A 12,119-nucleotide genomic window follows, 5' to 3' on the forward strand; every position below is an offset into this window, starting at 1 on the left:
TACATAAATCAGGATTCTGCCTCACAATGAGCAGCTGTAGACCAGCCATGTGTGTGGTAAACCCTGGTCACTGGACATCCCTGTTAGCAGAGGAAGGGAGCAATACCTTGGACAGCCACTCACACAGGAACATCACTGAGCACTTCATACACAGCAATGCTTGTGGGTCAAAACACATCCTCTGTGTCTTTCTGCAAAAGCTGTGGTACTCCTGCTCTGCAGCAAGCAAAATAAATCCACCATAGCCAGCACACATTACTAGGTAAACTGAACTGGCTCTAAATACAAAAGCCACAGACCAGTCATCAGACTCATTCAGACTCTAGATTTTGGGAAGACATGAAAACTTTGCACAAATTTGCAGTAAAAACACCATGGTATTTCCTGTAGGATGCATCATTTCATTTGTCTTGCAAAGGTTAATGAATCTTTGGATTTTAAGCTCTAACTGAATCATTCTTACAGCTACATTCTCTTTTATTCTCTGTATTCTGCAAGCTCTCTGTACAAATACATCTCGTTGACCATGAGCATCTATTCACTCAGACTTCATTAAATAGAAGTCTAAAGTGAAAAAGGAAAAACCATCTTTTCATGGTGTTTTTCCATCTCAGAATGCCAAGATCTGTTGCTACAACAGTACAAATAGTCATAATAAATAGGGAACCAGAAGACACCCAGAATAAACAGGAAAAACAAACAAGAAAAAATATCTTTGATCTCACTATACTGACCTAAAATTCTCTTCCCAGAGAAAACAGGACACAAATACAGCACACACAGAAGAACTGAAGTTACGACACCAGAGGCACCGAGCTCTCCCTTTCTTACCAATACTGCTGTGTTGGCCACAGTAGTGACTGCAGTCTGCACCACTGCCTGTGGCTGCTGAACTACCTGTGCTTGTGCCTGTGCCTGTGCCTGTGGCTGGGCCTGCTGCACGGGGGGCTGCTGGGGGGGCTGCTGGCCCGCCTGGGGCTGCTGGGGCTGGGGGCCCGTCTGCTGCTGGGCCCTCTGCTGCTCCGCCAGCGCCTGCAAGGAAAGGGGCACCTTCAGTCGTCAAGCATGGAACAAGCAAGATGTGGTTTTTTGAAACAAAACAAAACAAACAAGACAAAACATCGTTATTTCTATCCACAAAACTCCTTTAATTCCAGCCAGAGACAGCTCACAAAGCTGCCCTCACTTTTTAAGTCCAAGTTACACAACATGACTCATTTCAAACTACAAGGTGTACTCATGGTTTTGTGGCTTAGAACACAGCACAACAAGCAACTTATCATCCACAAGCAAGGACAAGTAGTTCTTTCTGAATAATAAAAGAAATGAGGCTACAGAATGGTCAAGAATTAAATAACATTTTTAAATGTTTTAGCATCTTTTGCAAAAATATGCTCCTCATTGTTTAAGGGGTCTGAGAATGACAAGAAGGACAAGGAAAGGCCCCGCTTTGGGCCTTGGTTATCTAAACCCCTGTACATGAACAGTGTGCAGCTGCTCATAACATCCACTGTAGTGCCAAACTTCCCCCAGGAGGTAGCTTTGCTTGTACCTCATCTGCTGCCTAATTTTTTAGTTACTGCAGCCATTTGTGCACAGAGATGGGTCCATACCTTTTTCTCTTTGGCAATGCGCTCTGCTCGGAGGGACGCGACTTGAATCGGAGGGAGGGGCTTATCATAGTTGATTCCACTAGAAACAACAATTAGACAAAACACACAATATTTAGAAATAACTGAAACCTTTAAAAAAGAAAGAAAAAGGAGCATTTTTATGCAATTTATTACTCCTTCAAGATAGGCAGTGCTCACCTTTCAGCAAGCACTGATGCATGCTTTGGATTCTTCTGGAAAGGATTCATGCCAAGTCTGAAATGGAGAAAAACTGTATCACTGGACAGAAAAACTTTAAAAACAATATTTCATTTCATGTATTTTAGCATGGAACACTGCACTTTTGGTGAAGTTTCCATGATATTCCAGCCAGCACTGGAGCCTGCATACAGACAGATATTTAACAAAGACTCAGAGTAAATACTAAATAAATAAAGAAAAACTGCAGGAAGATACATATGAAAAAATGTACTACTGAACAGTATAGTCAGTAAATTGTCTATAGTTCAAGCAAATTGATAGATATAAAGTAGATTTAAAAAATTCCAACTGAATGCAGCTCTGCTCTTGATGACAAAGAGCAAATCCCTGCAGTGAGACCCAAACACATGAAATATGGAAGTGTTTCCATTAACACAGAACACATAGAGAGAGATCAAGAACAGAGAAACAGAGTGCAGAATAACTCTGGGCTTTGAGAGCCATTCAAAACACATTTTCCAGGAGATCTGTGGTGACAGGAGATCAAATGATCCCAGGTAAACTTACAGAGGTTTGATAGGTGGACTTCTTTTCCCTGCAATCATTTTCATCATCTCAAAATGATTAGTATAAAGCTGTGTGTGGGTTGCACCCTCATCTTGAGCATAGATCTGATTGGTACGAAGTGGGCGACTGTTTTTAGTCTAAAAAAAAGAAAACAAACCAACTTTCAATTGCAAACTCACTCAACAGGGCATTTTTGTCTATGTTTAAACACAAGGCGCGCTCGTAGATTATTTAAAAACACTCTCCAACAAATCTATCACAGACTGGTTCCTGCCTCGTGTCACTGATAACTTACTGTCACACAAAACTCTATGGGAAATGTATAAAGAAAGAGCAAAATAAGGAGCAGTTCTCACGGTCACACTGGCATCAGCACTTGGGGACATACAAAATGGCAAACTCTAATTTGAGAAAGAATCTTTGCTTTAGTTTAGATTTTGCAAGTTTAATTCATTACCCAAACCAAGAGCCCATTAGTTTATAGTTATGCATAGCGCACACGTAAGGAAATAAAACAAAACCATCACTGCACTGCTCTCCCAACAAAGCTAGGTTAACATCCACACACCATGCCAGTCTAACATTTGGCTTCTCCTAAGCAGAAACTGCCAGTCAGGGACAAACCTCCTTAGCAGTCAGAGAATGGGACTACAGCCAGAAGTTCTGGATTCTCCACCCAACTCTGTCACTAAATTGCTGTGTGGTTTGGAAGAAGGTGTTCACAGTCATGGAATTTGTTTTTGTTTCTGTAGCATCCTATCATCCTCATTTACTAAAACGTGTTTCAGGCATCAAATTCACTACGTATTTGTAATCCACTTAGACTCTAGCATGAAGTTCATTCTTACAGATCTTAAATACCATCAGGATAAGATACATGGTGGAAAAATGCCAACTACAGTTTAAGTGAAATCACAAACTTCTTGCATGATCTAAAATTTATCTATCAAATCCAAAAGCTGAAGTCTGGTGTCAATCCACTGTATCAACAAAGAAAAGAAAAATAAATTTGGAATTTTAATTGATGTTTCAGAACTCAAGTAACACTCAACATGGATCTCAATGAATTATCTGCCCACCTCCATTGCTGCTAAATACCACAGTGTCTAGATTTGATTTTGAAAGAATACCAATGCACACCTTATAAATACTTTTTGTCTTCTTTTTAGGATTAGCTTCGTACATTAGCTGTAAAATAAGAAGGAAAGTTAGATGATCTTTTGTGGAAGATTTTGTTCAGGTGCTTTTTCTTTTCAAAGAAATCACATAAAATAAGTGGAAATCCTGATGAGAATAATTTAAAAAAGATCTTTTAAAAGTTATTTATTTACACTGTTGAAACGTTTAACAAAAAACAAGTGTTTATGGAGTTAAGGAAAAAAAACTCTACAACTTAAGGTAAAAAAAGGACGCATCGTTGCAGGTGCGCTCACCTTTCCTTCCTCCCTCGGGATTATGACATTCTCGTAGCGGTTGCGGCACTGCTTGGGCGAGCGATAGACTCTGCTGCAGGAGTTAACAACATCACTGACCAGGTCCCAGTTGGGAGTGTGTGCTGGTGACACAACAGCAAGGTTTAAAGGAAGCTCCAGCAGCTGCTTCACTGCCTGCAACACAGAAAGGCACAAATGCATAAGGTGACAAATCATTGCCATCTTCCAAACCTTCCCTTACCTCCCTGTGCTCACACACAGTTACCACAGTGGGACAGCTCAGGGCTAAGGCTCTGTGTTCAGCTACAGTCACAGAGAATAAACAGGCATAAGGTGCCTTAATGCTGACTGATGTGCAGGGAAACAGTTGGAGATTGGTATGAGAGGGAAAAGGTGTCATCATCATATTTTCTTAAAAGTCTTTGCCCAGGATTCTTCTCCTGGGAAGCTGAGAAGCCTCAGAGAAAAAGGAAAACAATATCATCTCATTTGCTTCTCCTATGTTTTGCTGCTTTGGAATTCAGTTGGAGATTGTTTATCCAACATGTGAATTGGTTTGACTTAATGAAAAACCACAGTCAAGTTGTGTCAGGACTCTGGAAGGAGTCACAAGTTTTTCTCTATTCTTTAGTATAGTTTAGTATAGTACTCTTTTATACAATATAGTAACATAAAATAATAAATTAGCCTTCTAAGAACATGGAGTCAGATTGATCATTCCTCCCTTTGACAGGGGTCTCTGAAAATACCACAACAGGGAGCTGTTATTCAAATGCTGCTCCCCCCTCAAAGGTGGGAAGAACCTTAGCTTCATTATCCAGTGTCCAGCCAGCACAACTAATCTGAATAATAGTAAGTGCTTTCTAAAACAACAATAGAGCTTAATCATACATTTTGTACTTTAGCCTTTAATTTCTCCTTAGAGGAGCACAAATGACAGGCAAGCTGTTCCAAGTTATGACAGCAAATTGCCACTAAGAATTAGAAATAACCTTGAAGAGATAAGTGCAGAAATAAAAACATAATGACAGCAGAAGCTGCAGGTATCATCTGACCTGCAGAAGGGCCCAGTCTTCACTGATCAACCACTCTGGATTATCCTGTCCAGCCTCAGTAGCTGGTTTGACAAGAGTTGGCAAAGGCTTTGCAAACTGTGTCTGTTGTTTCAACAAGATGTTCTTCTTTTGCTCTTTGCCCTCCCGGCGCATTTTCAACATTCCTGGAGTCGCTCGATCAAAGAGTGAACGAGGTGGGATAACTGTCTCCCCATGACGCTGCTTCTTCTTTCTACCTGCTGCTAAGACAAAACATAAAACATTATTGGCAGATACTGTCAGTCTTGGATTCCTCTGCCTACAGCTGCAAAATGCTCATACATGTACAGAGTATTCCCCACTGCATCTGAAAAGCACAGCCAGGAACTAAACAGAGCCTGTTATAAAGTAAGACCAGCCCTGTTCTAACTGACAAAGTAGACTATCTGCTGTCTAAAACTGTCCTTTAAAGAATATCTTTATGTCTAAAGAGAAGACACACCATAAGAACTGGGACTGGGCCTTCCAGTCATTCCACTGCTTCAAGGCCATGGTGGGACAAGAATTTTCATCCCTTCAAACATGCAGATTTGATCTTTACAGGACCAGACTCCAACACAGATGCTTGAATTCATTAAACATAGAAACATGGGTGTTTCAATGCATTCTGAACATACAGGAGGCATGAAAACCCCACTGATTTTTTGAACTTTCAGCAATAAATCCCAGAACAGTTTGCACTCACCAGAGGGATCTGTTTTGTGTCGTTTACGCTCCTTCCTGACATAAACTGGAGGCAATTTTGACTCTGGAATAGGGGTGGTATCATACATCAGGCACATAACAGAATCTATGTAGATATCATTGTCATCCTGAGGTGGAGTAGGAGGAGTCCAGAGCTGCACAGAATAAAGTCTGTAATTACTGCAATGTTAACTCTCCACTGACCTTATTGTTTCATAAAATAAAAAAGCTGTTTAGGCTGCCTGGTGTTACTTTTACTTACTGGCATAATTTCAGTTTGTCCATCTGGACCTTCATAGACATATTCCTAGACACAAAAAGAGAACATAATTCAAATGATCCAACTGAAACCTGAAGGGTAAAGGTATTTTTAGACTAACTGTTAAGAAATAACTTTTTAGAAAAAACAAGACTAATCAGCAATTACTTTGTTGTATGCATCCTCCCGAGTGTAGGTGAGAAGCTCCTCTTCATCCTCCCAAAGCATTTTTTGCTCTCTTTCCTTTAACTCCTTCATATGCTGGACTTCCCAGGCTCTCTTTGCAGTTTTCAGTTCCATCTAGATTAAAGTCAGACTGCTTAGAAACTTTATACAGTAAAACACCAGATTAGAAATCATCAATTTGTAATTTTATGGATAAATGCCTTGAACTTTGACATTTTCAGATACAAGAATTTTATAGGAATTTCTGAACAGATACTTTCCCAGCCATTTTTAAGATATTTATTGGTCTTTGTGGAGGGTTTTAAAATCATCAATATAAAGCAATCAAAGAAATTCAGTTAAACAATGAAGACAATCAGAACACAGGCTCACTAAAACTAATGAAACTTTTTCCCCTGCTATCAATGGAGTACAACAAATATTTGCTGAGCCTGGCTGAAAGCAATTCCCATTTTATAAAAAAGAAATTAAGAACTGACACCTGCTTAAACCACAGAATCCCAAAATAATGAGGTCTCCGTAAGACATTACGCTGTTCATAAGGTATAGCAAGAAAAGATCACAGAAGTGCCTACAATATATTTCACATCATTGGAGAAACTTCCATTTCATAATGAAAATATAATAAGTGTTGTTCTGTGACAGAATAACATGGCAAAGAAAGATTTGTTTTACCTCACTCAACCGTGGCTCATTGTCATCAACTGAACCGTGGAAGAGCTCCAGATAATTCAAAGCATACTTCTCAATTGGAGTCAGCTGAGGGAAGTATCAAAGGGAAAAAATGTTACTTTGAGGATAATAAAAGAAACATTACATGAAGTATCAAAGCTTTCCTTCAAACTCATCTTATCACTCTAAAGCAGTGGGAGATCTCCCTTCCTTTTAATGGGAGAAACAACAAAGTTGCTTTAAGGTCAGACTGCAAAGAAATTGAAACATTTGAACTAAACATTACATTCAAGGGAAGTCACGGTACCTGATCCACAACAGCAACTAACTCCTGCAGCTGTGAGGGCTCTTCATTGTATTTTGTCTCACAGAGCTCTGAGATTAAAGGTTCAATGCTTGACTCAGATCCTGTTTCTTGTATGTGATCATTTGACTCCTCATCCTCCCGTTCAATGCTGTTGAGGGCCTTTCAGAGAGATATATTTTAAAAATAATTAAGACTTCAAAAATATGGAAAGGAACTCCATAAGGAGTCACTGAAATGCAACACAAATTTCTGGAGTCTCTGCTGCAGCAACAGAAAGAGTCCCATAAATTATAAAACTCAGCTTTGGGCTTTTGGAAGTTTTGTCACAAGGCAAATTACAAAAGAGCATAAAACTATGAGAAAAAGAGACTGACAGAATTTACCCCCAAAAAATGGGGTTAGTCTAAGCTGTTTAATACTAATGCTGCACAGCTGTATTTTTAATGTGTGTGGTAATCATTACCTCTATGAATGGTCTTGCAACTTTAGGTGAAATATTTTCTGCTGGAGACGGCTCTTGAGAAAGTACTACAAATTCTTCTGCTTTCACTCTAAATCCAGAATCCTCCATAGGAGAATGAACCTCAAACAATTCCTGAATTGTTTGCTAGGTAAATAGAAAGAAAAAAGAGAAATACATTCAGTTTTTGGGAGCATACTATTTTTTTTCTATATCAGGAGTGGCAGCCAGGATAGCCTGGCTTCACCAGTGCAGTCACTGTCTCATCTGTTTTCAGAGCAGCAATTCAGAGACTATCTCTCTAAATAGCCACATTTATTAAACTTATTTCACATTTTTAAAGCTGTTGAGACCTTCACCCTTACAAGCTCTGCAAAATTTTGCAGCAGGGTGAAGAAACCACAATATATTAAGTCATGGGTGATGTCTGTGCATCACTATGCAAATAACAGAACAAAACAGATGGACAATATTTGAAAGAATGTGGCCCCAACACACAGTTCAAGCAATAATGAAATCCAATATGCCTTCTTATTAATTCTAGTCCAGACAGATTTCTACTAAACTGCCATTAAACACTCCAACACGGCTGCTTGAATTTATTAAACACTGCAACATGGGTGTTTCAATGCATTCTGAATATTAACTTACCTGTGTTAAAAAGGCCATTGAATAGTCATTTCCCTGAGCAGCCACTTCTCTGATCAAGTCTTTTGTGCCATTTTTCAAAAGTTTCTCTTCCACAGAATTACCACTGACAAGCCTAAAAAAATGGAAAAAACAATAGAAATCTGGTAAGTCATTTCCAAACCAGCTTTCAGAAATAAAAAGACAAACTGTCCTTAGAGAATACCACTAAATGTTTAAAATGTGGTAGTATCTGGGAGTTCTTTTAATTATGTTCCAGGCCCAGAAAAAAACACAATACCACCTTTACTTTAGAGTTTTCTTTTAATAATTTATGTAATTAAAAAAAAAAAGAAAATCAATAATGAAAAGGATCTCTTCAAATATTCCATGTAGACTAACACACAAAACTCATGCAGGTATGATTAATTTACTACATTTGGTGTTAAACCCCCCCCACTTTTTCATAGAATACTCTGGCATTTTTTTATTGAAGGGAAGTGGTTTTCAGCACTGTTTCCACTTTATTCCAGATCATCCAGGGCAGCACCCTCTGAACTAACCTCACATTAAAACATGTTAAAGAGCAGATGTTGACTGTCACCATCACCTGTATATATGGATATCTTTACATCTCCCAATTCTGTCACACCACTCCTGAGCTTTTGCATCCATCACTGGGTTCAGATCATTGTCATAGAACACAACAGTGTCTGCCTCGACAAGATTGACTCCTGTGGAACGGCTGTGAGAGGAGAGGATGGCACAGAAAATGCGCTTGTCTCTGTTGAAAATCTTCATCAGCTCCTACATAAACAGAATAAAAGCAAGGACTAAATAAACATCAAAATAAAATATCAAACCAAATTCACTATAGCTTAATAAATAATGGGATAAAAAGGTTTCAAGTGCTTCAAACTGAATACAAAACAAGGAAAATTTCCTTTCTCTGCTGTAGTGTATAAAAGCCTGGGCAGCACTTATTGCTGTACCAGTGGGCAGCTGGTAGGGCACACTTACCTGACGTTGTTCCTGGTTGGCATATTCATCAATCCTCACAAAGGTGAGGAAATGGAAATTCAGGAACAACTCCAGTATGTCCAGCATCAGAATCATCTGTGACAAAATCAGCACACGACGCCCTTCAGATTTCAACTTCTGAAGCAACACAGCAAGAGCTTCTAATTTTCCTATAATTCAAACAGAAAAACCAATAATGGTTTTATATACAAATTCCATTCATGTCATAGAGGAAATGACTGAAATCTTGTCAGCAAATGTCCTTTACCTGAGTCGTACTGCACCAGCCGGAGGTCAGGGAACTGCAGCAAGTGAGGAGTCGTCAGCTGCTGCAACTGATGCAAGTGTGGAGCTGCCTTCTGCCTCAGGCTGTGCTTAAGGAGTTTCAGTCTGTGACTGTATGAAGGGGGAGGATTTGCTACATAGAAACATGGGGGAGCAGCAACTGCAGCTGGCAACACGAAGAGAGCCCTGTGAAAAGCATCAAAACAAGGCAATATTGATTTAAAAAGCTACACACAAAATGATCAGCAATAATCATAGACACAGCAATGAAAGTCAGGCTTGGCTAAACCAGCTTCTGCCTGCATCTCTGGGTCTTAATTCTTGTTAGTTGGGTCTAAGTGGTACCTATTCAAATAAATCCAAAAGCATAAGAATTAAAGTCTAAGTGAGCTGAACTTGGGCTTGAAATTAGGAAAGGGGCACTGAAAACATTTATAAAGATCCAAAGGAAACAGGAAGTGACTTATTTTTACTTCCATGCTGCACATCATCTACTGCTAAATAAACCAGTCTAAACCAAATAAGCTCATCAACAGAAACAAGGTTTTAATCCTTTTTGAAAAGTGTTTTAGAAACTAGATGTGTGTAGAGGCTTGTTAGGCAGGGTCACACATTACCTGTCAACAAGATCCCTTAGAGATTCCTGTTGCTGAACCAACCCCAGGATCATTTCCCTCAAGGGGTTACTTGGGCCTCCGCAGGCACTTGAGGAAAGGCAGCAGTTGACAAAGCCAGCCCACCTCCAGCTGTTGGCCTGACTGGAAGGCAGCTGGGAGGCCTTGGTGTCCCCAGCCAGGGAGCAAGCCCTCAGCACGTCCCGGCCGTACACCGGCGCCCGCGAGCAGCGGCGCTCGTTGCCCGAGAAGATCCGGTCCAGGCGCTCCTTCAAGAGCCGGTTCTTCTCCTCAAACGTCTCCTTGGCCAAGAGAAGGGGAATGAAAACCACATCTGCTGCTCATCACAGTAATAATACATGAGGGATTTGAGGTTCTTTAGAATCTATTTGAGTTTCTTTAGAAACTATCAGGATCAGAGTACAGATCCTAGAGTAGAATTACTACTTAGACCAAAATACCTTCCAGATAAAATCTGAAGACTACAGCTGAATTCAGTTCCTATTAAAGAGTCAATTCTACCTTAGCTTAGTATCTTCTTGCTTTTTAAAGGTGTATTTTCATAGCTTTTGATATATTCTTGATGTTTCCCTGCACTTGGTAAGTTGCTTGAGTATCTTATCCAAAATCCTGTCAAGATTAGAAATCTATAAAAATTTTCCCAGTTGCGTTCAAAACACAAAAAACTCACATTTCTTTATTTATGCATTACTACATATTAAAATCCATTACAGTTACAAGAATCTGTATATCACAGCACAAGAAAGCTGTCAACTGCCTCTGATTATTTTATCTACATCTGATTATTTTATCTATGGATTACAAATGTGTCAGATCTGTCAACCTGAAAGATGGACAGAAGTTGGGATATTTACCTACTCTATAATCAAAGCCCCTAATTAATTCCAGCTCTGCAAATTATAGCTTTCAACTATTACACAGACTTACTGATTCTGAAAAGTGGTGTTTCCAAAAGAAAATAAAAATTGAGTACCTGTGACTGTCCATGCAAAGGTGCTGGTTTTAACACTGCTCCCATGTCACCAGATGGCAAGTTAGTAACTGCAGCTCTACCTGGAATACAAACTGAGGATAAACCTTGTGTTTATATATTTATTAATCTGAAAATTGGTCTCTTTATTATTTTCAGTAAGTAGAAATTTCATAGCTGTAACACATCATTGCTGCAGACAAATTTTTAGTCTAAATGTCCATTGAGTATTGCAAATTTGTACTTTGTTATACATCAAATCTCTGACAGATATTCACATGAACTGTTTGCACAAAAATCCAAGATAGATCAATGGAATTTTATTTTGCTTTGTACAAAGCAAAGTGCTGTGCTCCATTCGTACTTTATTCAAAATGTCATGCATAGTGCAACACACATTGACATTCAGAAAATGTTAATATGAACACAATAGAAAATAGAAAATGTTCTAATTCAGAAAAAGATTGTTTTAACTTATCTTGAGCAAATCATCTAAGATTTTTCAGAAAACACATTTGAGTGTATCTACAAATTGGTGAAAACATATGATGGAATCTCAGTAGCATTCTTGTGATTTCAATTATTAGCAGATGTTTACCCAGACAGTTAACTACACTGTAAGAGCATCACACCATTTTGAAGGAATGGTTTTTTATATCCCAAGAAAATTACAGCAGATGGCCATTTTCAGGGAATGAACTCCCAGTGTTGTATTATCTTCATTTAATAATCTGTTTTGTTGTAAATGCATAAATTTCTCCATTATTTCTGTCAACATCTTGGTTGTGTTTTTAAGCAAGGAACTGATCACATTTACAGCAAGGCACCAAATACCTAAGCAACATTTGCAGAGAAAAATGGAAAACTGTGGCTTGATCAGCTAGAAAAGTGAAAGAAATTAGATAAAAGCAAAATCAATGTGGAAAAATGGAGACAATTACTGGACATTTTCTGCCAGTATAAAAAATTTTGTCCCTTGATTTTTCCTTGCAAAAATTAACAAAGTATTTCAAATTTACTTCTTCCCAAAAAAAATTTGACCACAGGTGAAACTGGTAAAAAAAAATCTATAATTAAGTTACATGCTCTCCTAAGTTTGTACTAAA

General features: G+C 38.8%; 1 protein-coding gene across 23 annotated transcripts in view; it reads right to left on the bottom strand.

Annotated features, from left to right (window-relative positions):
* Positions 1–12,119, bottom strand: part of EP400 (E1A binding protein p400) — a 58,260-nt gene that overhangs the window by 9,498 nt on the left and 36,643 nt on the right. For 14 of the 23 annotated variants that reach the window (XM_063173556.1, XM_063173568.1, XM_063173571.1 and 11 more), the window contains 19 exons: positions 11,017–11,108; positions 10,026–10,324; positions 9,392–9,594; positions 9,124–9,293; positions 8,714–8,910; positions 8,128–8,239; positions 7,480–7,623; positions 7,017–7,175; positions 6,713–6,796; positions 6,020–6,151; positions 5,855–5,899; positions 5,594–5,747; positions 4,870–5,108; positions 3,815–3,988; positions 3,522–3,569; positions 2,382–2,518; positions 1,812–1,868; positions 1,614–1,692; positions 832–1,032 (listed from right to left, as the gene is read on the bottom strand). In XM_063173556.1, coding sequence (XP_063029626.1) covers positions 832–1,032; positions 1,614–1,692; positions 1,812–1,868; positions 2,382–2,518; positions 3,522–3,569; positions 3,815–3,988; positions 4,870–5,108; positions 5,594–5,747; positions 5,855–5,899; positions 6,020–6,151; positions 6,713–6,796; positions 7,017–7,175; positions 7,480–7,623; positions 8,128–8,239; positions 8,714–8,910; positions 9,124–9,293; positions 9,392–9,594; positions 10,026–10,324; positions 11,017–11,108 — 2,726 coding nt within the window. The remainder of the gene's footprint in view (positions 1–831; positions 1,033–1,613; positions 1,693–1,811; positions 1,869–2,381; positions 2,519–3,521; positions 3,570–3,814; positions 3,989–4,869; positions 5,109–5,593; positions 5,748–5,854; positions 5,900–6,019; positions 6,152–6,712; positions 6,797–7,016; positions 7,176–7,479; positions 7,624–8,127; positions 8,240–8,713; positions 8,911–9,123; positions 9,294–9,391; positions 9,595–10,025; positions 10,325–11,016; positions 11,109–12,119) is intronic. The other 9 variants (XM_063173577.1, XM_063173575.1, XM_063173576.1 and 6 more) reach the window with 5 other exon arrangements.

This window comes from Melospiza melodia, chromosome 20 (assembly GCF_035770615.1).
Source record: "Melospiza melodia melodia isolate bMelMel2 chromosome 20, bMelMel2.pri, whole genome shotgun sequence".
In the NCBI taxonomy this organism is placed as follows: Eukaryota; Metazoa; Chordata; class Aves; order Passeriformes; family Passerellidae; genus Melospiza; species Melospiza melodia.